This window comes from Bos javanicus, chromosome 22 (genome assembly GCF_032452875.1).
Source record: "Bos javanicus breed banteng chromosome 22, ARS-OSU_banteng_1.0, whole genome shotgun sequence".
Taxonomy (NCBI): domain Eukaryota; kingdom Metazoa; phylum Chordata; class Mammalia; order Artiodactyla; family Bovidae; genus Bos; species Bos javanicus.
In genome coordinates, this window is record NC_083889.1 from 32,986,557 (window position 1) to 33,014,150 (window position 27,594).

The following is a 27,594-nucleotide window of genomic DNA, read 5'->3' on the forward strand; positions in this document are numbered from 1 at the left end:
GACAGTCAGGTACAGCTGAGTAACAGGGTCCCTTTCCACTGGGAAAGAAAGGTCTTTCTACCTGGCTATGTCTTCATCACTTTCAACCTTTTAATACACACCTACATCTCTTCATGTAGCTGAACAGTGTCAACCTGTAGATACCGGGGCTGTGACCTCCTACCTGAGCCAATTACATAATTTTTAACCTGCACATTCCTTCTCATATCTGCAACTAAGTGGCAAATACCCACATGAAAGCAAGATTTCTGTCATCATCTGTATCAGAGGTCTACCAACCATAACTTGTACACCAAATCTAGCCTGTTGCTTGCTTTTGTAAATGATTTTGTAAATAAATTATATAGGGATATTTATGCATTGTCTATTCCTCCTTTCATGTTCTGATGGCAGAAATCAATAACTGCCTGCAAAGTCTAACATAATTATTTTATGGTTCGTTATGGAAAAAATTTTCTTGACCCATGATCTAGGTATTTGATGTAAAAAATGCCTATATCTAGTTATCTGTTAAAACCTGGTTGATTCCATTTTTAGCTTTTCCTTCAGGTATTTCACGTTTGTTGTGGCACCTGCTTTTTCCCATGTAGCCTGTTAAGCAACTCTGAGGTCACTGGTAGGAGACAATAGTTTGATCCTCTCATCTGTATGGGAGAAAATATTTGCAAATGAAGCAAATGATATGGGATTAAGCTCCAAAATATACAAACAGCTTATGCAGCTCAATATTAAAACAAAAACAAACACCCAATCAAAAAATGGGCAGAAGATCTAAATAGGCATTTCTTCAAAGAAGACAGATAGCTAAAAAGCACATGAAAAGATGCTTAACAGCACTAATTATTAGAGAAATGCCAATCAAAACTGAAATGAGGTGTCATCTCACATCAGTCAGAATGGCCATCATCCAAAAACCTACAAACAATAAATGCTGGAAAGGGTGTGGAGAAAAGGGAACCCTCTTACACTGTTCGTCAGAATATAATCTAGTACAGCCACTGTGGAGAACAGTATGGAAGTTCCTTTAAAAAAACTAAAACTAGAGCTACGATACGATCCGTCAATTCTACTCTTGGGCACATATCCTGAGAAAACTGTAATTTGAAAAGATACATGCACCCCAGTGTTCACTGAGGCACTATTTACAATAGCCGGGACGTGGAAGCAAGCTAAAAGTTCATCAACAGAGGAATAAAGAAATATCTATTCCTTTATATACATACATACATACACACACACACACACATATACATACACACACACAATGGAATATGACTCAGCCATAAAAAAAGAAAGAAATAGTGGCATTTGCAGCAAGATGGACGGATCTAGATATTGTCATACTAACTGCAGTCAGACAGAAAAAGTCAAATATCATGCATCACTTACATGTGAAATCTAAAAAAAAAGGTACAATTGAATATATCTACAAAACAGAAATAAGAGTTACAGATGTAAAAAACTTATGGTTAGCAGGGCATAAGGTGAGGGGAGGGATAAATTGGAAGATTGGGATTGACATACACAAACTGCTGTATGTAAAATAGATAACTAATAAGGATATACTGTATAGCACAGGGAACTCTACTCAGTACTCTGTAGTGACCTATATGGGAAAGGAATCTAAAAAAGAGTGGATACATATATACGTATAACTAGCTGATTCACTTTGCTACTTGCCTGAAACTAATACAACGTTGTAAATCAACCATACTTTAATAAAAATTAAACAAACAAAAATGTCAGCACTGGCTGATATCTTGATTTTGGCCTTATGAGGCTTTAAGCAGAGAGCTCAGCCATGTTGTACCTGTACTTCTAACCCATAGAAGTTGACATAATAAATGTATGCTGCTTTGAGCAAAAAAGACCAAACAACTCAAAAAGAGATAGCTTCAATCATAGGCAATGAATGTGGAGAGACGTTACTAGCATCTGTTGTTATTTTTTTCCTGAAATACCTTTGCCCTCCTACTAATTTGTCACAGCTATTTTTTTTCCAGCCAATTTTTCTTTTAAAGAATCATTAAGAGAAACATTTGATTTCATTTTATTATGTAAACGTTACTTTGCCAAGAGAACAAAATCATTGCTTGACTTTACAGCAAATTCCCACTTACTCCCAACCTCATCGAACCATACTGTGGAACATGAACTGTGGTGGAGGAAAACAGGCAATGGTTGAAGAGCATCAGACCATTTCAAACACTAGGATTGCAGCTCATCTGCTTGAAACACGGTTAAGATATTATGCTTATTTTATGTCTCTGGTCAGCAGGAAAAAGATCCAGTTTATTGGGTTAGAGCAAAACGCTTGATAGTGTTAAGATACCTATCACGGGGCTTAATCCTCTTCCAGGAAAAACTAGTCTGACCTGAAACAATTTTTTTCTTTAAAGGGTCTTCTTTTATTTCCATCTTCTCCCTACTTCTGCTCAACTAAAAAGGGTTTGTGAAAATACAATTTGCTCTCTATAAAGTGCTTACTCTGCAACACATTCTCAATCTTCCTCCATCCTAGGGAATGGGCTTTTTGATGAACTTCATGGATGGTGGTTCTCATCAAGAGAAAATATAACAGGCTATAATCCACTGTGTTGGTTCACACCAACTCCATCACTCTGATTAGTTTAAAGCAAATCACATCTATAATCAATTGTCATGGATGGGACTTATTTGAATCTTGACTCAAGACTTTACTGAAAAATTGTAAGACAATCAGAAGAGCACAAATATCGCTGACTTGTTCTTTGATATTAATGACGTCATTGTTGATTAGTTTTGATAATCATATTGTGACTTTAAACAAATTATCTTTAAAAAATTCCTTGTTGTATATAGTCTGACATATTTACAGATGAAATGGTATGATATGCTTCAAAATAATCTAGGGTGGGGGCAGTTGGTGATGATGTGGACAAAACAAGAGGGGCTGTGTACTGGTATTTATCAAAGCTGCCTGGTGGGTAAACAGGTTCATTATATTAGTTGATCTTCTTTTGCTTATGCTTGAAACTTTCTGTAATAAAAAAAAATTAAAAAAGGAAAAGAGCCCCAGCATGGAACAAAATGAAGCCAGCAATCCTCAAGTATGTTCAGGGGCTTTGACCTTAGAGTTGGCAGTTGGAAGAGCTCACAGGGCAGGGCAAGGTCTCTAAAGATTCACTTTTTAATCAAATGTTTAATTTAGGTTTACAGCTATCAAATCCAAAACCTATAGGACTCCAAAGCCCCCTCTGTAAAATCCGTATGTCTCACATACACATACCTCTCAGATGTCATTGAAATCTGATAAACGTCTCAGAAATTATAAAACCAACATAATGACCACCATTTTCTTATAAATTAAAAGAATCTCCCCAGTAGGCTTTGAGCCTATCTTGAGTTTCTCTAAGAGTGTTTCTGATCTGACCCAAATCTTTATTCTTTGTTCAAGCTGATTTCTTATTCTTTTTAGAAATCAGCTTTAACAAATTTGAAATGCTGAGTGATCAGTTTGAAAACTAGATTCCAGTTTATTCAATGAGATAATGAACTGTATGCTCAGATTATAATATTTGACCAAAAGAGTTTTTTTATTTCCAGTTGTAGAAGTTGCAGTGCTTATGTTAGGAGGCCAAATGTAACAATTGCTGAAAAATACCAGACATATCACTAATTATACTATGAACTTGAAAAATCCACTATTGTATTTAGAAAGAGAATGGCTTTTTTTTTTTTTTTAAGTAAAATGCCTTCTTTTCTCCTCTCTGGGACTAGAGCCAATGTTTAAAGCCAGATAACTATTTCATTAAAATCCCATCCCATGAGTGGCAATGGTTCAAAGAAGACTGTAGAAAGCATTCTCACAGTGATTTCAGTCCATGGCCAGCAGTCTGGGATATTACTTTTGAGAAAGTCTGGGTTGCATCGCCCAGCCCTTCTAACCTACTCTGGGGTGTATTTTATTTTGAAAAAGATTGCAAATAAAAATGAAGTATTTTGAGAATTTTAGACTCTCCTTGAAACTGTTAAAAGATCTCCTTGTGTGTACCAACACGTGATTTGGGAATTACTTAGATCCTAATTTTAAGCCTTCGGCACTTGGTAGGAGCCAATTCATGAAACGAAAACCTGAAAAAATTCTTTGCTCTGTGTGTGTGTGTGTGTGTGTGTGTTTGACACCAGCAGCCTCTGGTGCTTCAACTCTGCCAACAGCTATTCAGATTCATATTTGAAACCACGGTCTGTGCCTGGAGGGTCTCTTAACTGCTGTTTTAAATGCAAAATCAAGTAAGAATAAAAAATATCTTTGAGGAACAGAAAAACTTCCTAAATAGCTGGGAAGCCTTTTTTTTTTTAAACCCTCTACCTCAAACCACCATTGAACTATAAAGTTGCTGAGTTCCTTCTTGATGATGAGTTGAGAAACACATCATCATTGAACTGTAAGGGCTGTTGCAAATTCTGAGAAATACCACACATCCTAATAGTATTAATTTAGGAAAAACAAACAAACAAACAGAATCCTGCAATTTATTTAATGGATCACTGGGCGAGAGTATATTCTGCATGGCTGTTTTACAAATCATATGCAATGGGAAGGAGACGCAGGTGAAATCACCAACAAATACAGCTTCAGTAGTCCTTGAAGTAGTCTCTAAGTGATGGTGGGTGTGTGCAGAGTCACTTCAGTCATGTCCGATTCTTTGTGACCCTATGAACTATAGCCCACCAGGCTCTTCTATCCACGGGGTTCTCCGGGCAAGAATACTGGAGTGGGTTGCCATACCCTCCTCCAGGGGATCTTCCCAACCCAGGGATTGAACCTGGGTGTCTTACATCTCCTGCCTTGGCAGGCGGGTTCTTTACCACTAGGGCCACCTGGGAAGCCCTAAGTAATGGTAAGTGGTGACTAACTGTTAGTTTGGAAATCGAGAAAGTCATGGTGCAAAATATTTATATGGTTTGATTATTTTTGCATTTGATTATTTTTGGTTTGATTATTGTTACAACTGCAGCTCTCAACAAGGGCAGTATCTTATCCTCAAGGATCATGTGGGCATGTGTGCAGTGATTTCTTGGCTGTTACAGTGGTTGTGGGCTGCTATTACTGTGTGGTGGGCAAGGAGGAGAAAGGATGTACGCCCTGAAGTGCATGAGATACTCCTGCTCAAGGGAGAATTACTGTCCTATTGACTTAATAATGTCACACTGAAGATTAATGTACGTAAGAAAATCCATTTATGATGTTTTGAGCCCAGAACTGAGCTCAGATACAAAAAATAATATCTTTGTATTTTTTCCCTTAAAAAATTGAGGTATAATTAGCATTTCATACAATTTACCACTTTAAAACTGTTTACATGTCAATGGTTTTTAGTTGTGCAACCATCACCGATATCTAATTTCAGACTGTTTTCATCTGCCTCAAACAACCAATTAGCAGTCACTTTCCCATTCCCCCTTCTATCCCCTGGAAATGAATCTACTTCTGTAAGCAGCTCCTTGGTCCCTTTTTCTGTTTGCTCATTCTTGTTTTGCTTAGACCTTAAACATAAAGATGAGTTCATTAGGCAACATTTAACTCTGCTCCCGATTTCTGCTTTTCTAAATAAATACAACCCCTTACCTGATTTGTTGATTCCCTGCCTGGATTAAAAGGAATAAGAATGAAGAATTAAGTAGTTAAAGAATGACTGACTCTCTACCCCTAGGTTCCCCTTAGTAAATCTGCAAGTAGACTCTGCGGGCACAGGTGGACGGCAAGAGAACATTCAATTACAGGTGGACCATGTGAGCAAGACAACATCCAAGTAAGACTGGGGTAAGTCAACAGGCCTGCGTGCAATGGAAAAATGATGAAGACTCTGACTTCCTGCTTAATAATTAACTGTTTCCCCCTTTTCCCTTTAAAAATCGTCACTAGGGTTGGGCAGTATCTTCAGAGTTGCTGGATTTTTCTGAACATAGCATGTTTCTTCTCTACTGAAGCTTGCTTCTCAATTTACTGTCTGTTGAGTGGTGAGCAGACAAATATGTGTTGTTACACTTTTTGTGTCTATGTGCATGCTCTGTTGTGTCCGGCTCTTTGTGACCACCAGAGCTCCTCTGTCCATGTAATTTTCCAGGCAAGAATACTGTCAATGTATGGCAAAACCACTACAATATTGTAAAGTAATTAGCCTCCAATTAAAATAAATAAATTAATAAAAAGAAAAGACCCTGATGCTGGGAAAGACTCAAGGCGGGAAAAGAAGGGGACAACAGAGGATGAGATGGCTGGATGGCATCACTGACTCCATGGACATAAGTTTGAGTAAACTCTGGGAGTTGGTGATGGACACAGAGGCCTGGCATGCTGCAATCCATGGGGTCACAAAGAGTCAGACATGACTGAGTGACTGAACTGAACTGATGTGGAATCTAGAAAAATGGCACAGACGAATCTATTTGCAAAGCAGAAATAGAGACACAGACATACAGAACAAATATATGGACATCAAGGGATAAGGAGGGGATAAACTGGGAGATTGGGACTGACATATATACACTACTGTGTATAAGGTAGGTAAGGTAGGTAACTAATGAGAACCTGCTGCATAGCACACGGGGAAGAAATAAGGCATAATGTGTAGGACATATATTAAGCTAACCTTAAAAATTCATTCTGGTCCCATCACTTCATGGGAAATAGATGGGGAAACAGTGGAAACAGTGTCAGACTTTATTTGGGGGGACTCCAAAATCATGGCAGATGGTGACTGCAGCCATGAAATTAAAAGATGCTTACTCCTTGGAAGGAAAGCTATGACCAACCTAGATAGCATATTCAAAAGCAGAGATGTTACTTTGCCAACAAAGGTCCATCTAGTCAAGGCTGTGGTTTTTCCAGTAGTCATGTATGAATGTGAGAGTTGGACTGTGAAGAAAGCTGAGCACCAAAGAATTGATGCTTTTGAACTGTGGTGTTGGAGAAGACTCTTGAGAGTCCCTTGGACTGCAAGGAGATCCAACCAGTCCATTCTGAAGGAGATCAGCCCTGGGATTTCCTTGGAAGGAATGATGCTAAAGCTGAAACTCCAGTACTTTGGCTACCTCATGTGAAGAGTTGACTCATTGGAAAAGACTCTGATGCTGGGAGGGATTGGGCAGGAGGAGAAGGGGACAACAGAGGATGAGATGGCTGGATGGCATCACTGACTCAATGGACGTGAGTCTGAGTGAACTCTGGGAGTTGGTGATGGACAGGGAGGCCTGGCATGCTACGATTCATGGGGTCGCAAAGAGTCGGACACGACTGAGTGACTGAACTGAACTGAAAAATTCATTCCAGTATATAGTAGATGCTGACAAATACTGTTTGATTTCACTTATACTAGGTACCTAGAGTAGTCAAATTCATAGGGTCAGAAAGTACATTGGTAGATGCCAGGGGCAGGGGATGGAAGGTGAAGAGGGGGAATGGGGAGTTAGTGTTTAATGGTACAGAGTTTCAGTTTAGGAAAGTGAAAAATTCAGGAGATAGATGATGCTGAGATTTGTTCAACAATGTGTTTGTACTTAGTGCCACTGAACTGTATAGCTAAATATGTTTAAAATAGTATGTTCTATATTATGTGACTTTTATCACAAATAAAATTAAAAAAATAATTAGATGATATCCATAATCTGATAAACCACTAAAAAGGTAGAGAGACATATCTGGCTGAAATGTTCAAGGACTTGCTCAGTTTTACATTTTTAAACCAATTCCTGCCTTCGACCATTGTGTTTCTCACTGGTTTGGTTTGGGTCTGCTTCCCTGTTCTCAGACGTCTAACTGATTCATCTTTGCAGTTGTTTCTACCTGACTTAATAGCCTTGAAGTCTTTTGGCCAGTTTCTGTAACAAGGACTGCTGACTTATGGCAAAATCATCACCCCGTTATGGTTCTCACTGACTGATCAGTGATTACGCTGGCTTGCTCCAGGTGTGGCTGGAGCCTGAAGAAACAGATGCCACAGAAGTTGGGAAGGAAGAGCTTTTTCTTTACCCGCAAGCAAGGCTTCTGGGGCTGTTAAGGAACATCTGTATGTCTAAATCAAGCAATCTCGATCTAAGCAGTCAGAGCTGCTCTTCAGAACCTAAGAATTTGTTATGTCGTAAGTATCCGACTTTAAAGAGTATCTTGAATTCTATTTTCACTCTCAGTTCAGTTCAGTTGCTCATTTATGTCCGACTCTTTGCGACCCCAGGGACTTCCCTGTCCATCACCAACTCCCGGAGCTTGCTCAAACTCATGTCTGTCGAGTTGGTGATGTCATCCAACCATCTCTTCCTCTGTCGTCCCCTTCTCCTCTACCAATCATCACTCTACCAATAAGAAATTAGGCTCAGATAATCACAAATTCTGAGAAGTACAAGATTCCTTAGGCATGAATCCTTCTGTTATTGTTCAGTCGCTAAGTCATATCTGTCTCTTTGTGACACCATGGACTGCAGCACACCAGGCTTTCCTGTCCTTCACCATCTCCCAGAGTTTGCTCAGATTCAGCACCCCTAAGAGTTCTCCTCGTCTATGCTTGAATACCATTCATAGCAACAAAGCCATTACCTACTAAACAAAGTCAATCAGGTAAGTTGTTCTTAAACTGGTAAATGTTTAGTTATAAATTGCACATACTCTTTAGAAACGAGTGTAACCCCTCCTTCTAAATGAGACCTTTGAATATTTAAATACAGCTTCTCATTCTTGACCCACTTTTCTTTTTCCAAGAATCTAAGCATCAACCTCCTTCAGCTGTTTCTGATGATCATAAGTACTTTCCTCTGTCTACTTGCTTGAACTTGATTGAAACATGCCAGGTAGTCGATGACCAGTTTGACTGTGGATCATCTGCAAAACTGGTCTGTATAGCATGTCAGTTCTGTCTTTTACACAGTTGATAATAAAACAATGCACAGGACACAGCTAGGACAGTACTCAGGATTCTATTACTAGAAATCTTTCTCTAGGATACAATTATTCTGGAAATTAGAAACACTTGAATGCCACGCTTCATTATGATTATGAGCTCACACAGTTTTTACTCTCATCTAGCCTTCTCCAGAATATACCAGGGAGCAGCAAAATGTAAAAAGCCAAATAGTAAATACTTTAGAATTTCTGAGCATAATATCTCTGTTGTAGTCATTCAATTGATATAATATTGCAAAAGCAGCTATGGCCATTATTCAAACTAGTAGCTGTATTACAATAAAACTTTATTTGCAAAAACAAGCAGCATTCCAGACTTAGTTTAAGGATCACAGTTCACCAATCCTTAGCTTAGACTCATATCTTTTTTAATATCTAGACATAATATGTTAATCATTTAAAAAAATAATTTAGATTAATTAAAGAAAACAGTGAGGTCAATGAAAAACTTGTCTGGCATGATTTTTTTTCTCAGTGAACCCACGCTGGCTCCTGGTAATCACTGTTTCCCTAATTATCCCCCCCCAGATTTCTTAAATGATCTACGTTAGCATCTTGCCCTGGGTTGACCTCAGGATCTCTGACCTGTAGATTTCAGAATCCACTTCCTTTCCCAAACAATTTAAACTGTGCTTAACCCATACTAGACATCTAGTACCCCTCCTAGAGGTACATATTTCCACAGCACTGGCATGGTAATATTTGGACAGGGTTTTTTGTTTGTTTGTTTGTTTTTTGAACTAGGAATGTCACTTCCCTTGCACAGTGGTATGCTGAAGCTGGCTCTCACAGGCTTGTGAGGGCCAACCAAGTGTATCTCTTCCCAACCTGTCACTGGTAGCTTGGGATCAACAAAAATATGTACAAATTAGAGCTTCCCTCCTTCTGCCATCACTGCACCCTGGGTACTTAAATCCTTGAGGAGGACTAGATGTTCTCTTCCAAATTTCTTCCCCTATCTTGAGTTATTTTTCTCTTAATAACATCCCTTCCAGACATTTTAGCCAGCAGGTAACTTTTATCAACATAGAAAAACCAGAAACAACATAGCTGCTTGAAAGTCCTGGATTCTCCTATATACCACTGGCTTCACCCAGTCGTTGTGTCCTTTTAATATAGTTACAAAAAGGTTTTGACATTGACCTTACCGTGTCTGGAAGTCAGTTTAAGTCATAAGTCAATGTAACTCTATCATATTCTTAGAGGTCTCTGTCACTGTCATATACAGTCTTCACTCTTTATTTGCCTTGCAAAATCTTATGCCTATGGCCTTTAAAATTTCAAATTGGTACTTTAATTAGTTCACCATTTCCCCTACAATTACAATGTGTGGTTGCCTGCACAGAATGCCATTTCTGAGAACCACTGCAAGAAGTTTAAGTCATTTCCTGGGTTATAACTAGAGATCAGGGTTCGTCTAACCCAGTGCATTTTCTAGGATGCCATCCACGTTTTACCACGTGGTTTTTAGAAAATACTAGTATTGGAGACAAACTTGGAATTTCCTTATTATTAATTCAATTTGAATCTTGTTCATTGGCAATGAGGGTAGCTAGCTGGGAACAAGGTGAATCAGAAGGGACTAAAGTTTTCTCTGTCTGAGTTACCTCTAAGAGATACAGCATAACCTTACTCTTGTTTTATCACGATGGCCTTGGATAACTGAGTCTATAAAATGGCAATTGACTGATGTAGCTGAGACCTGAATCTAAGCTATCAGCTCCTCCATGAAGGGAAAAGCATGATTCACTGCTCTGTCCTCAGGCTCTGACAAGGAAATGCTCCACATATGTTTGCTAAATACTACAAAAACCTCCTTACTGATCTCCTCAGCTCTAGTTGGTGCCCTTCCCGTTTTTCTCCATTTTGGAAATAGAGTGGTCATCTTAAAATATTGCCTTTGGTGGGTCTTTCCATAGGAAGACCTTGAGACAAAGATTTCAATGCAAGGAATGTATTTGAGAGGTAAATCCAGGCAGCACTGAAAATGAAGTGAGGAAGTGAAAAGAAGTCAATAAAATTGTTATGAGCATGCCATGGCTTTGGGCAACTGGGGCTCAGTGTTAGTACTTCTGAAAGACAAAACAGAACTATACTGTCCAGTAAGGTAGCCGCCTAGCCACATGTGATTGTCTAGTAAGTTAATAAAATTAAATAAATGTAAAAACCTCTTATGTCACAGTTGACACATTTAAAGTGCTCAATAGCCATACGGAGCAAGTGGCTACTGTATTGGACAACTCAGATACAGAACATTTTCACACTACAGAAAGTTCTACTAGACATCATGAAAGGTCAGACCCGTGCACTAATGAGGGTTATGTGTGAATTTGTATGAATATTTTGCCTGAATGACAAGAGGGTAAGATGCGGGGGAGGCGGGGAGTAGGCTGGTGATGACATTGTGCATAGTTGTTGAACATTGTCCTACGAACCAGACAACTCTGGCCATGAACTCTGGCCAACTCAAGTCTTAACGGCAGTGATCAAGTGTAGATAATATTGGCATTTTCCAGTGGTTTAAAAACATTAGCAATAGTAGTGGCAGATGGGGAATTCTACAAAGTTGAACAGAGATCTGTCTAGTAACCTGAGAACAACAAGAGTTTGCCTACTGCTTTCCATGTATAACACATTTCCATTTTCTCTAGTTTCCTAGTCTTCCCATAACCTTTAAACTTTGTACAATGATCTGCATTTTACAGACAGGAAAACTCAAGAGGAAGAGGTTACAAATTTTCTAGGTTATAAGTGGAGGGCGAGGACCCAAATCTTCAAGGGAGATTGGAAGTTCTTTTGGCTTCCAATCCTAGAACTTTTTTTTTTTTTTTTAATACATACAGTGCTTTTTAAGTCTGGAATGTAAAAGGGAGAAGAGGAAATATGACAGTGGTGAGCTGAATGAAAGGGGTGATGGGGTGAGAGGCCTTGAGAGCTTCTCCATCTGGCCTTCTAGAGGAGGATCCAGATCACGGGACAAAGAACTTAAGAATTCACACATGTGAGTGTGGGAGGGTGTGTGCAGGATGAGAAAGCAGAGGAAGGAGGCCGTTTCCATTGGGCAGGTAGTACCTAGCATTTTTCCCTTAAACTAAATGTTCAAGCCTCTCAGGTGTTTTAGCAGCTGCTTGTGGGAGATTCTGACCTGACACTGCTTCTTTCCAGCCCCTAAAATTGGCTCCCACAGTGGTTTGGTGACCCCAATGGTGGAATCTATGGAGGTTTAATCCATTTACTCTATTCTGGCACAGGGGCTGACCTCTTTTTGCAACCCTGGCATGCCCCTATTCAAGTATAACTGATATCCATTGCTGTGCACATAGGGTTCCCAGTGGCAAAAGCAGGAGAGGTTGCAGGTTCCATGCAATGGACTGCAGACAAGCTCTAACGCCACTGCATTTTTTCCACCACCAGAGGAAGTACACAAGAATGCAGATCCTGAGAAGAATGCCATTGTAGGCCAGATTTGCAAACCAATGTCTCATAGACAAAATAGAATCTTCGGTCATATCTTTTAATAAAAGTTCAGTAAGTTATAAATATGCACAATTTGGAGATTTCATATAAACCTTGGAATTTCTGGATTTTCTTATAAAACACCCCCAAAACAGAAGAACTGGGCCATATTAGCGCACCAATGCTAAGCGGGAGTAACAGGCTGGGACCAAATGCTGCCTGCCGGAACCTGCCAGCTACATCGCAACCCTAATCATGTGTGCTTTGGCAGTGACATGTGACTTTGGTTAGCTAACAAGTGTTACTTGCCTAGCTCCTGTTGGCATACATATCTTATAGGCTCTGGTTGGGAACTACTTGTGAAATAATTATACTTTTCTTATTTATAAAACAGTAATTGACTCACAGATGTAGAAAACAAACTTATGGTTACCAAGTAGGAAAGGAGGGGTAGGGATAGATAAATTGGGAGATTGGAACTGACGTATTCACACTACTATATACAAAATAGATAAGCCATAAGGATCTACTGTATAACACAGAGAACTCTATTCAACACTCTGTAGTGACCTATATGGGAAAAGAATCTAAAAAAGAGTGGAGATATGAGTGTGTGTGTGTGTGTGTGTGTGTGTGTGCACATACAGCAGATGATTCTCTTTGCTGTACAGCAGAAACTAACAATATTATTAATAAACTATATTGCAATAATAATTAATTAAAAATGTATTTACAGATCATATTAATAAGCCACTTCTAACCCCTCTGTAAACAATGGCCACATATCCATGTTGTTGAGAACCATTGTCATAAGGAAAGTCTGGCCTCAGGTTTTTCCTCATGGCATGAGTGGAATCTAATCCAGGGTTAGAGTCTCTCTAAGGAGGTGGCAAGTAGAGCTGGGCTTTAAATATAGTCAGTTGTGTTTGGGGTCCTGGCTTTCATGTTTGGTAATTGGTTATTATTATTTTTTTAAATAATGTAGCTAGCTACCAAAATCAATATATGAGAGTGGAACATTTTCTTTTTGAAAATGAAACAAACTACCTAAGGAAATAAATAAATGAGAGCCACTGTTGACCAAAGATGTCAGCATAATGTAACTTCTACTGTGAGGCTCCTGAGATCTTTTATAAGGAAAAAATATCCTGAACTATCCAACCTAAAATCTTAAAATCTTTATTAGCAGGAGATTTGTGTGTGTTGGTGCAATTAGTAGCTTCTTCTTAAATTTACTTTGAAGTGTGAATATGATTTTATCACTTTTGTATAATGTCCACGGGCGCTACAAAATCATATTCTTTCACTGCTGCATGAGCTCCGATTCTCTACATTCCATAGAAACCCTTTTATGTTGCTTTCTTATGTTTATAAACTAGGTGGAAGTGACTTGAGCCCTAGAATTTGCTAGACACTAAATCTTTTATTTGGAAGGCAGACAGATAGTGAAAAGAGACATGATACACTTTGTCAAGCAAAACCAAATAGATTTTGAAATGGGACTGTCAAGCTTAATTAAAACAGAAACTCATTCATGACACGATATTTGACCTTCTAAGGAGGAGTGCATATCCCATGCAGGTGAGGAATGTGTGAATTGTCTCATATAAACAGTTTTTATACCCTTCATAACTTATTTTAGCAGTGACAGTGCAAGGTGGCACAATATACTGCACTATAAAATCACTATATTGCTTGGTGAAACTTACATTGGATTTGATCAGAAAAAGATATGAACTGTGTGTTGGTGAAAACATTCTTCATTGTTCTATAATGGGAAAAGAAGTAGTTAAACATCTCAGTGTGCTTGCCAAGTCCATTTATGGTAAATGCAATTACACACACAAAAAAGTCAGCAAATAAGCTTTACCTTCCTTGAAAATCTTTGTCTTATGAACTGAGTCATATTTCCCTTTTACCATGAGAAAGGATTTGGAAGAAACCCTTGGCATTTGCTCTAATTATGTTGTAATATTATTCATCATTCTTGATTTAAAAGCTCAATATCAGTATTAGTCACACCACACTGAGCTCTTTATTAACCAGAAATACGTGATATACCTTTTAAAACCATATACATTCAGATTCAATAGGCAGATGGTAGTTACTGAAAATTCCCCAAACTGCTGCAAGTTAAATTTAAACACAAGTTGATGGTTCACACATTTTGGTAAGGGACTTGGATAAATGGAAACTGAATTTGATGACATTTACAAATATTTTCACTGTTTTCTTGGATGATTGCTTGATTCTGATGTGGTCTTTTCTTTCCCCCTCCCCCCCTTCTCTTTTCTTCCAACTCTTTCCCAGGGAATTTACCGCATTAAATGAACAACAGATGAACTAACAACAGACATGGACCTCTAGACTGGATCTTTCATTGACTTACAGGCTCTAGTTACAGAACGGAAAAAGCTGTGAACCCCACATGCTGAGAATCATGAGTACGGTCCACATGTGTGAGGCCATAGAAAACAAAAAATTTGCTTCTCATTGGATTTTTTATTCAGGACAAACACTCTTCAAAGGATATTCCAGAAAATACTAATCTTATAGAAAAGGCCACATGGTCAGATATTTTGAGCAGTAATAAGGCTTGCTGCTGCTGCTACTGCTGCTAAGTCGCTTCAGTCGTGTCCGACTCTGCGACCGCATAGATGGCAGCCCACCAGGCTCCGCCATCTCTGGGATTCTCCAGGCAAGAATACTGGAGTGGGTTGCCATTTCCTTCTCCAATAAGGCTTGCAGAGTTTTTTAATGGAAACAGTCTCATTTTGGTTCATCTTATTTAAGAATGTTAGAAGATTGTATGTAAAAATCCAGACTTCTGGTTCTCTAGAAAAACTGAGGACATGACAATACAGTATATCTATCCGCACACAGAAATAATTTCTTGCAGCTTCTATTAGTCAGCAAACGAGTGCTCCATTAGTCAAGGACCACTCAACATGTTTGGATTCTGGAAGCCTTTTACTTTACTCCCCCTGTTTTAGTCTTTCTTGAGGACACACAGTATCTTTTGATGTATTAAAGGCTCTGAGAATCCCTTCGACTACTTCTACTTTATTTTGTTGGAAAAAATTTCCCTAATATATTTGATTACAGAAATCTATTGCTCCACATTTTGGGATGTACTGTTCTAGATAAATCTTGGGATTTATGACTTCAGTTTTCACCTCTGAAATTTATAGATGAAATCAATTTGTAACGTATTACATGGTACATGGATATGGACCACAAAATTCAAGCAATTCTGAATTGTTGGTATGAATTTTATGCTACCTCCTAGAAAATATTTGTTAAAGTGTTTAGGAAGCTCAGATTTTGCAATAAGGTTTCCATTTCCATTTTTGGATGCTTCTATAGACATTCAAAATGCAGAACAAATCCACCTAGAGTATTTATATATTCAATCAGATTTCAAGGAATATTAGAAAAGATGAAGAAGCCTCTGGATTTTACCCAAAGGTTAACTGAAAAATCCACTCTAAGAGACTCACTGTGCCGCTGATCTAGTAACAGGCCCTAATAACACATATTCTGGAGAAAAGATTTTGGAGGGAAAAAACACACTTGCAGTGTGATATGATAAGTAACAGGAATGTACAGTAATATTACGCTCTACCAGAGTGCTAACATAATATCTATTTAAACAAGAATTTAAGTAGATAGTCTTTCTTAAAAGTGTCAGCTAAGTAACTCTAAAAAAAGAAGATGGACACAAATTGATCTTTGGGGGGCTGAGCCTGTATGTATCATCCAGGTGACCACTATGGAAGCCCAATAATAGGATTTGACATTTCATCTTGCTGGCTGAGAACATTGAACTTCTAGTAATGAATTTCTAGTTTTCAAATATTAGAGTTGGAAATATTGGTTATGATAGCAGCAATGACCTTGTGCAAATAATTCTTGTGGACTATGTGTCGCTACATGAATGTTCTCTGGATTTGGCTAATGCTGATCGAGGAAAAATAAACGGCAAATGAAGAGGACACAGTGATTTAGAAAGAAGTTATTTAGCAATTTAATAGGGCTGTCCAACATTTGGTCACACAGATCATTCTGAAACCTAACTGCTTTAACAGTCTTTCCATCTCATCAGAAGAGATCTCTGAATACTCTTGGAAAAATCAAATCAAATGTAGAAAGAGGTGCCATGATAAGACTCAATGCTACAGCACTATGTTATTAATTATGTCTGACTTTGGATTTAATCAGAGGACATTTCTGCAGTTTAAGATAGCTATACAAAGCCTTAAGACACTGTATTTACAGAACTTAATACAGGGATCCATATTTGACCATCACTCTGCCAGAGTCTTAACAGCATGGTGGAGTGGCTCCCTCAAGAATCCTCATTTTTCTTATCTGTGGAAAAGCTAGTAGTTCTAAAAATATTTTCCTGGAAGAGGTTAGAATGGTTATATCAATTGAATATAAAGTATGGTTGTGTAAGCCAAGCTTGCATGCTAATATTGCACAGGATAGAAAACAATAAATCAGGATGATGAGCTTCCTCGGGCCATCTGGTAGAAACAGAAGGAAGCTCTTGACTCAGTGTTGTTTTGATGCCTCAGATTCCAGGAGTCCACCTGTAGCTGGCCTTCCAGTGTCAGTGCCATGCCCACCTCTCCAAAGGGCACATGTTTTCCTTGCCAATAGCAAAAGAAATGACAAGAAAACAAAACAAAACATCCAAAACTCAAAGAGGTACACCAGCCGTCTCAAACTGTGGTACAGTTCAATTCTTGAAGAGAATATATAATATTTCAAAATATTATGTATATACATGTATTTCAAGTGGTACAAAGTAACTATAGATCCAAATGAGAAGATAGTTGATCGTTCTTCGTAATCCCAAAAAATTTGCATTGAGAAAACCCATTTTTTTTCCTTAACCCACTTTCCATGGTACCGCCAAAACTTCGGGTCTTCTCACTCTAGGATACTCTGTGATACACAGTAAAATCACTGTGCTTATCTGGTAATCAGTCAAAGTGCAAATAAGAAATCCATTTGGCTTCTAATGTATAAGATGTTTTAACTTTTTAAAACGTATTTTCGCAGAGTTGGTTTTCCTTTATTACTATAACAGATGCTTCCGTTAGGTTCTTGGGTGAATCTGAAAGCAAAGAGAGAAAGAAAGAAAATTCAGGAAGAAAAGAAGGAAAAGAAGGCACAAAGAAAGATGATTAGGAGGAAAATTAAGGACACCAGGAATTTTTAGGATGTTGCTTCTTTCAAGTGCACCGAAATAAAAAATGTTCAAGTCTAGAGCAGCAGTTTTCAAACGATGATCAAAGCACATGCACAGGCCATCATATTTAATCAATTCATTACTATTTGCCACAAGTGAGGACACAGACTCTTGGAGCAATGGTTAAGCAAGACTGCGGTCATAGGCATGCAACCTACGTAACTGTGGGGAGCCCCGTGCCGAAAAGGATTTCACACTTGGTTTAATGACCTACAACTGCCATCTTGAAACTCTTAGTAATTTTTAAAAAGGGGTTTTGTGTTTTCATTTTGCACTGAACTCTTTCTGTAAATTATGTAGTTATTCCTATGTCTGTCTGATGAGAATTTCATGAGAAGGAAATTCATTAGCCTCGTCATGTTGGTCACTCGTAAGATGCAGAGGGGTGGCATAAGGTGAAGTCATTGCCAAGGTTGGATCACATTTGTTGAGGAATTTAGGAGACCTTTGCAAGGTGAGAAAGTGTTCCACTCAAACAATGATATCGTTTTCAAGGGCAATCAATGGTATACTTCTATAACCACTGATGTCATTCAATCCATTCAAATAATGGTCCCAAAGACTCATATTCCGAAGGATGCATGCATGAAGAATCACCGGTTTAGAGCATGATGATGGTTCTAATAAAGTTGAAGGTTCTATTTTAGAGTTCTAGGACTTAAAACAGTTTTCTTCATCATCTCTTAATTCTTTATAGCTTTAGAAACTGAGTATTCTGAGTCCAGGAGTGAAGTCCACTTAAAGCTTTCAGGGTTAGGTAGGAATGATAATACATGCTTGCATTCAAAAGTTGGTTGGGTCAGGGGCAGAATGTATAAGAAAACTTCACACATTTATTTTTTTACTCTTTCCATACAAATAACAGATACTTTAAAACTTTGGTTTCTTATAGTCCAGTGGTGTTTATGACATTTGTTTTCACTGTCTTCTTTTCCACCAAAAGGAAGGAGAAAGAGATGTTTCTGAAACTGATCTGGAATTGCCTTTTAAAAAAAAATCTGTAATGACCCTCCCTCTCTCCCCATCCCACCCGACTTTCGGCTCTATTCTTCATGGAAGACCAGGGGCCATGTCATGACCATTATCACATTCCCAAGACTTTAACTTTAGATAATAGAGGTTTAATACTATTTATTAGTTAAAGAAATGAACGAGCACACTTGGATCATTTGTGGCAATTTTGATAGCATATTTTATTCTTTAAGAAGATAGATTACTCTTCCTTCCTGCGATCTCTGAATACCACTCCCACTCCAGCCTCCCCTCTTTCCCCATCATTTCTCTCTCTCTCTCAGACATTTCTTGCAAAACGAATGGACTAGATATCAAGACTATCAAGACTCTCAGAACCTTTCACGCCTGGTGGAATTTTGAGTGAAGAAGCTGGAATATGTCAAAGCTGGTATTTTACTCCTCAGTAATATTAAAAAAAAAAACATTGGGGTGATTAGAATGGGTGGAGATAAGCAAAGCCATTAGGAGGATAAGGCCAGGAGGCTGTGGACAAATGACTCTGGTGAATTGCACTGGGTGAGTCACAGGGCATACCACATCTGAAAAGATGGCTATTGTGGTTAGGTGTGTAATCTGAGGGGTTAGGTTGCAATCTGAGGTCTGTAATTTACTCTTAGGGAATGAGACTTTACAGTGTACACTAAGTGTTGATCTCCTCACTAATGTGAAAGACATTAACATACTTGGATGAAGGAAATCCAAAAAACTGCTTGATATTTCCCCAGATATAAAACCAGATTACGTTCTGGTATTTTAATCTACTAATTTTCCTTCCCAAGTGATTTTGGATTTGTCCTCATTTTATTCCCTTCCTCCTCCTGTCCCCAAACAATCATTGTTCACTTTCTACACATAAATTATTACAGCATTGTCAGACAACTTATTTACTCAAAAGGGGAAGTCTAGCTTTTTGAATTAAGTCATTCTTCCTGAATGCACAAGGGAGTAGATTCATTCCTGAAAACATGGATGATAGCCTCTTCACCTTTCACACTTATGCTTTTCCTCCATCAGTTTAAAGAAAAGAGATAAACCAATGGGTAGCCACAACCATAGGAAAAAAATCTCTAGTCAATATTTGGGCAGGTTAGTCTTGCTACAAACTACCTACAAAGCAATGTAATAATAAAAATTGAAGCCATGATCAAGTAGGAACAGGGGTAAAATTTAGCCAAATTACGTTTTTCATATATCAGTTTAAAGAAAAGGGATAAACTAATGGATATCTAAAATCATAGAAAGAAAATCTCTAGTCAATATTTAGGTAGTTTAGTCTTGCTCCAAATTCCTAACAAAGCAATTTGATAAAACAACTGAAGCTATGATCAAGCAGGAACAGTGTTAAAGTTTAGCCAAGAAACTTCACCCAGATGCACCAAGCTTCTTCTCAGAAGGCATCTATTTTACTGTGCCCATGCCATGTTTTTGGAGCACCTCTCAAGTGTGATTACTTTCTCTCCATGGTGTGGCATTCAGGAAGTTTCCTCTTTCCCTATGATTTATTCTGCCAAGTCTCCTGAAAGGGAAGACTCTGCTTGATTCCACTTACCTTCTCTCCTTCCTTCTGAGTTTTATTGTCACCCAGATCCAATTTCCCCAAGATTTTCCTTCAGACTGTGGCCTGTTACCCTGGCTAGTCTATATTCTGTGGTGTCTGGTGGGTTAAATGAAACACTGAATTTCTACTCTCCACCTTCCTTGAAAAATGAGCATCCTAAAAATTTAAATTAGAGCACACTTTAAACCATCTTTTGTTTATCGACATTTCAAAAAATGCTGAGAATTTTGGCTTAGTATGATTAGTTGGGAAGTAACTCACATAATAGGGAGTTTATATGGAAAAAAAAAAGTGTAGGGAGAAAGACTGAAGTCCCAGGAATCTTTCCTGCAAATTTCTTTACACTGAAGCTCCTTTTAAAAAATAAGTTTGCAGGAAATTCACAGTTGCCATTAGCAATCTGAGTATGTTTCTTCAGTTTTCTGCTTTTGTTTTTTTCTTAAAGAACTCTTTGAACCAATCTTACCCATAAAACAAAAAGAGGTGATTTTTTTATTCTTCTTTTCACTTTAATAATGTCTTTTTTACCCTAAAGATTACTTCTTAAAGAACAATGAAAACATATGATTCCTAATTAAAATACATCTGTGACTTAAACTTTTAAAAGTTAAGTTGCTAGAGTCAACATTTGAAGTGTGTAGGCATATTTATATTCTGATGGGGAAAAACACACAAGGCATACTAGAAAAATTCATATAAAACCTATTTTTTAGAGCATATGATCTAAGGACTGGTGTTATCCATTTATATGGGATGGAGTGCCTGTGTATATCATTTGGACTTAACTTGTGGCTTTTGTGTTTAAAAGTGTTTATTTCATCATGAATTTCTTTGTAAAGAAGGGGGAAGAAAATATGTCAATTGCAGTGTTGGGGTTTTCGTAAGGTCTGAAACATTCAGCTTTTTCTATTGCCTTCTTTTTCCTTCTCTAAAGAGAGACTTGAGAATTTTTAGTTGGCTGACGTGCCACACACATGGCTATAGAGGACTCTCTTATTTCCTTGCCTGAAATAGATACACACACCAGAAACAGGTGCATCTTCTGCTTTTAAACTGCCTGTAAGGGTGATTTATTTCTCTTATACTATTCAACTATTTGGATTGCGTTCAACCCACCTGGTGGCATAGCGAACACAGTGCGTACTTGACTCTATTACCATTATCAGATTCCACACAATACTTTGGTGATTCAGAAGAATGTCTAGGATGTATTACTGCAAGCATGATGGTTTTAAAATATACTCCATGAAAGCCAAATAAAAGAAAGTGACATGGGTCACAAATAAGCAGCACTAACGATTTCTCTGTTTTGTTTTATTTTCTGTCAGCCAAAGAGTCTTCTCATTGGTACTCTTGGAATTTTACATATCTAAATTCTGAAATATTTTGACTTGTGTTATTGTTCTTTAAGGAGTTTTAAGTCTGAAGGTACTATGAGAACAAGGATTACCATCAATATAGGGTGATTGGTTATCACTGGAATAGGGAATGGAGATTTGGCAGAGAGTATGTCAACAACATGTTCAAAACAACGGCTACTGATTTCCAACCATACTGGCTAAAATCCAGAGTAGCTTAAAACTAACTTGCAAGGGTATCTTCAAATTATCTGGTAAAATCATCTTCATGAAAAATGTAACCAAAGGGAAACCAAAAATCCATACTCCAGACCAGCTAATTAAGATGACTTCTGGAGTAAGTAGCACAAACTAGGTTCAGTTTTAACCACTCTCTTCTGTAGATGTTTCATTGGAATGAAATACAATATTCCAGATTGACTTCTTGGCACCTTCAATTTGTAGGTTAACAAGATAGGATGGTTTCGACAAGCCTTCTGGCTGCAAGCCAGGGAGGTAGAGCCATTTACTAGCTAATGTGGTCAGTATAGGCAACTAAACTAGAAAAACAGAGTCTTCACTTATAAAAAGTTTCATAAAGTGTTATGTTTTCTGCATCATAAAAATCCAAGAACCAATTTTATTTTTTGAAAGGAAAATTCTGAGAAGAAAGACCAGGTTAAGACTCATGATTTAGGGGCTGGAATCAGATATGCCCTTTGAAATTCAGATCATTCTTTTGGAAACTTACAAGTTCAACACATTGGAATTTTAACTAGTGGAGCTTGCTTTAAAAACTACCCAATACTTGCAACATATACACAGATAGCAGGGCTGATATTCTCATGGTTCATGTACATATTACCATACTGACTTAAAATACAAATAGACTTTTGTACTAATAGACTTTTGTATAGTGAATAGTTACCGTCTTGCATACCCTAAAGAACCCCCCTCGGTACCCCCATTAGAACTTTCAAACTTTCTTATCAACCAGTAACTACAGAGTCAACAACTGGCCTAGACTGGCCTCTCTAACCTGTTCCAGCCTCATGACACCAGTTCTGATGGGCTGGGTAGCCTGATACACATCATTACATATTTTGAAGCCAATTCCTGCTTCAACCACACAAAGCAAAGAACAATTATTCACATCAGAGAAACCTTTCATTTCCCTAAAAGAGCATCAAAAATTCCTTTAAACAACCTTTAGAAAATGGCAGTACTTAAATGCAGAACTTTTTAGAAAACCATCTGGATGAATTAGGCAAGATCCTTATTTTATTATCTATTCTGAGCACCAAAGATGTCCAATGCATTATCCAAATACCCACCTCACTGCCCCTCTTCCCTTTGGCGATGGCAGCCTAGCTTTGTTTATGAGTCCATAACAGAAACACTAAACTGCTCAGGATGGAGAAGTCAAGTTCAATCTCTAACTTCTCTTTGATGGATGGACACTGATCTGAACCGTCAAAAATAGTTTCTGCTGGGGAAAAGGCTTCTTTCTCTCTTGTTCGAAGCTTCTCTGGGTGTTCTTTATACAACACAAAGGCAAACAGTACAGTCTGTAACATGCATGAGACATTTCCAAAAAAAGAAAACAACTTACTCTTGTGGTCTTGATTTTATTGCCTGTAGCACACATCCATCCAGAATTATCAGGGAGTGTCTTACACTCTTCTCCTTCTAGACAAGGCTCCATCTCACACCACCATTTCCCGATCACAATGGAGGCTGTGCAAAGACAGGAAACAAGTTTGTTTGCAATTCATCCAATCTGGGCGTGAGACTGTGTCCTTCTATAGATGTTAATGTTCTATGAGATGCATTAGGTCCTTTTGAACCTTTCATGATTGGGTAAGAACACTATTAAGAAGAGTAAGATTTTAACTTAAAACATCTTAAAATGCAAATATAATGATGCTGTCTGGTTTCATCAAGCTACATTTTGTCCAGAATCTCCTTGTATGATGAAAATACGAAGAATGGCGACATTCACTTTTTAGAGAAACTTCTGTGTTAGTTTTGTAGATCAAGGATTTGGTACTTTCTTTTCAGTGTGAGGGACAAAAGGACTAAATGTTCTTTAGAATGACTGACTGAGCTGTTCTTTTTCAGAAAGGCCAGTTTATTCACCCCCAGCATTAGGGTTTATCTCCCAGCCTAGGGTCTTTGAGAATTTCAAAGGCCTACTGAAAAAAGAAAAAAAAAAAATTGATGGAAAGTACAAAAGAAAGCCTGAGAAATTAAAACCAACAGTGATAATAAAGGAAACTATTTGTTTACAGTCAAAAGTATATTCCATGTGAGCTTTCACTGTGTTTCCTTTCAATGTGTTTGAGGGGATATGAGTGGAAATTTAAAACCTGAGCCTCTGATAAAACAGCTCTACTTTTTAGGGTGACACCAAGGATGACCACATTAGGAAGCTGGCGACGAATTTAGTGGCTGGATTTATAGCACACTTTTTTGGATAATGAGATTTTATAAAACTAAAGACTGGATTCACTCAGTACAAATTAAGCAGCCCCAGAGCTTTAATATCTTGAGTGAAAATGATTTCTGCATAAGCATTGGTTGTTTCTGAGGATCCTCAGGGCATTGGCTTTTTTATTTTTATTTTTTATCAAATTCACCTGGCTTTTTCATGAAAAATCCTTAACATATCTGTGAGTGTTTCTTTTGTGATACTTTCCAAATGGCTGTCTTTACACTGAACTGGAACTCTAGGTCTTTATAAAAAAAAAAAAAAAAAAATAGAGTCACTTTTCAATCCCTCACATTCCCACGTTGTCTCTACCATGATGTTTTGTCTCAAAACAACAAAGAACCCACAGGACATCTCTTGATATCACAGGGCATTAATGTTAAAATGAAATGGAGTTCATGGTATAGGGAAGCAGGAGCATATTAAAATTCTCTATCCATCCAGCGTATATGAGAGAGATCAGACTGCTACCTCAGAAGCAGAATGGCTTAAACATCCAGACATTTATCTGCATTTAAGTTTCCCTCTTCCACATTTTTCTTATTTCACACTTCCTCTCCTTTAGAATTCAGTCTTCCTCAAACTTCCCTTTGAAAAACAATTATTCTGCAGGATTATATATGCAAAATCATATCTTCTCTATTTTATGGTCAATTTAAAGATTTTTTTTTCCAAGGGTAACTTTGCCTACATTTGATATACACCTTACATGTAGACGGACTTCCCTGGTGGCTCAGATAGTAAAGTGTCTGTCTACAATGCAGGAGACCCGGGTTCAATCCCTGGGTTGGGAAGATCCCCTGGAGAAGTAAATGGCAATCCACTCTAGTACTATTGCCTAGAAAATCCCATGGACAGAGGAGCCTGGTATGCTACAGTCCATGGGGTTGCAAAGAGTCAGACACAACTGAGCAACTTCACTTTACATGTAGACTAGACCAAATCACAGAAAACACAACTCTATTGGATAGAGCAAGCAGAGGAAGTAAAATCTTGCGTATTGTTCTATCCATATGCAAAACAATGTGATATTTTTGAAAAACTTGGACTAAAAACAGGAAACACAAATCCTCTACAGCAAGAGTCTCCAGCCTCTGGACCATGGACCTGCTTCACCTTCAGATAAGCAGTGGCGTTACATTGGAAATAAAGTTCACAAAGGGCTTCCCAGGTGGCTCAGATGGTAAAGTACCTGTCTGCAATGCAGGAGAATCAGGTTCAATCCCTTGGTTGGGAACATCCCCTGGAGAAGGGAATGGCAACCCACTCCAATATTCTTACCCAGAGAATTCCATGGACAGAGGAGCCTGGCGGGCTACAGTCCATAGGGTGGCAAAGAGTCAGACACGACTGAGCGACTAACACAAAGGGCACAGCAAATGTAATGCTCTTGAATCATCCTGAGAGATCCCCCCACACCCAGTCTGTGGAAAAACTGTCGTCCACTAAATCAGTCCCAGGTACCAAAATGGTGGGGATCACTATTCTAGAGTGTCCAAAATGACTATGAACACTTTGAATAATTTTCTTTTTAATAGTAGGATTCAGCATCAGGATATGGAGTAGAAGAAGAATCTTGTTATGAATTAAGAGGCCTTATTTGTATGAACAAATAGGTTGACAATACTAAATAGAGAAGCATATATTTTGGAAGCAAGAAAAGCATATGTAGTGTTAAGGGGAATAAAACCACATGGCAAAGCTTTCAGGAACGTAAGATACAAGTCAGTGTTTGGCAGTGCTTCTTGAGAGCTTCCAGGTTGAGGCTCCCTTCTGGCTAGAGTTCGGTCACACACAAGCCAATGACACTTGCCACGCTTGTCCCCTTAAAGCCCACCTAATATTTCAGTATTGTGCCCTGCATCTCAACCATCAAGAACAGAGACCCTATGATCTTTGCTCGGAGGGGAAACTGCCTTTCCCAAAGGTCTTAGATTTAGCATTTGTCCCCCTCCATTCGCAGAGGCTCACAGATAATGAACAACTGCTGGTAAGGTCAGCCGTTAGTATCTTTGCCTCTTTCTGAAGGACCCCATTCTGTCTTCTTCAGACTGCTCTTTGCCCTCTCACAGCTGACCTACTTTGTTGCAAGCTAACAAAGCAGCTTCTCCCCTTTCTCTCAAGCATTAATATCTCCCGAATGAACACGTAGGCTGTAGGAAAAGGAATGCACCTCAAATCCTGAGTATCACTTTTAATTCAAGTTTATAAAGACCCACCAGCATGGAGGGAAAGAGAAAAAGCTTTTTTAAGAATAAAAATGTCCCAGATCTGCCGATGGTCTTGAAAAATTCGTATTACAGTTGCTTCTTCTACATGGAGTTTCATGATTTGGTATTCCCTCCGGCTTTTTACAATCTAGTTCATTTTTCCAGGATCGCTTTTCTTAAGATGTTATTAGACCTGTGTTGTTTCTGCTTTGTGCATTACACAGTCATTTTAATACCTATTATTTTATGGCCTAGGTCAAAATATAGTTTCTCGTCCCCCCACCTTTTTTTCTGAACTCACATTTCCTGAAATATCTTTTAAAAATTCACAAAGAAAGGATTTAAAAATTGCCTTCTCTTCTCCCAATTTGGAAGCTACTGAAAACCTTCTGAATATTGGACAAGGAATGAACAATTGGATTTAATAAAATGAGCTAATATTAATGCTAGTTAGTTGTTTTTAATAATTTTTATTACAGAGATAAGTATAATAATAAAACTGTAAATATAAATAATTCTAAGATATCTTGCATTATAATGGTCAGTTCAATAATGCAAGTGATAACTGACATTTCTGAATACTTCTTGTGTGTCTCTCTGTTAGATACTTTTAAATGTATTATTTCAGTCTTCAAAGCAATCTTATGAAGTAGATATCATGAGACTGTTTTTTTAGATTAAAAAAAATAAAGCCCAGAAAGGTTAAGTAACTTTCCCGAGTTTACACAGGTAGAGAAGTTCAGAAATTTACACAAGAATTCAGGCCTGCTTGACCACAAAAACCCATGATTTGCACCATGATAGTGCTAGCTTATTTTAGTTGTGAGTTTAAAAATCATAGTTCTCTTAGAAAAACATGTATTGACTTATGAATGGATGAATGAATTCTTTCTGCTCTATTATTATTGAAAATAAATTCTGTATCAACCTGAACACTTGCAGAAAACAAAAACATTCAGTTTTTTTGCAAAATTAACTTAAAAAATAATTTGGGAAGGAACAGTTGATCACACTTGTTTTTTCCTAGTCTCAGCTACATGTTGCTTCATTTGTCATAGCATTTTAAGAGAAATTCCCACTAGTGAACACTTTGTGAATCCATAAGAAACATATGAGGTAGATGCCTAACTGCTCTAAGAACTTTTCTCTCTTAGAACTGAATTAAATATCAGCTGCAAAACCCAACTCTCTCTTATCTGTGGTGATTATGAAAAAGAACCTTAAAAGTCCCTTTTAACCCTGGGATTCTGAGATTCTATGAAAGTGCCATGTTCAGGAAAATATCTGATCTTCAACTTTTTCAAGAATGTTCATCTTTCCTTGAGAGATT

At 38.0% G+C, this 27,594-nt stretch overlaps 1 protein-coding gene across 1 annotated transcript in view; it reads right to left on the reverse strand.

Annotated features, from left to right (window-relative positions):
* Positions 1-16,397: 16,397 nt before the first annotated feature.
* TAFA1 (TAFA chemokine like family member 1) overlaps positions 16,398-27,594 on the reverse strand; it is a 504,542-nt gene continuing 493,345 nt past the window's right edge. The window contains exons 4-5 of the mRNA XM_061396437.1: positions 23,176-23,300; positions 16,398-17,519 (exon numbers count right to left, since the gene is read on the reverse strand). Coding sequence (XP_061252421.1) covers positions 17,502-17,519; positions 23,176-23,300 — 143 coding nt within the window. The 3' untranslated portion in view covers positions 16,398-17,501. The remainder of the gene's footprint in view (positions 17,520-23,175; positions 23,301-27,594) is intronic.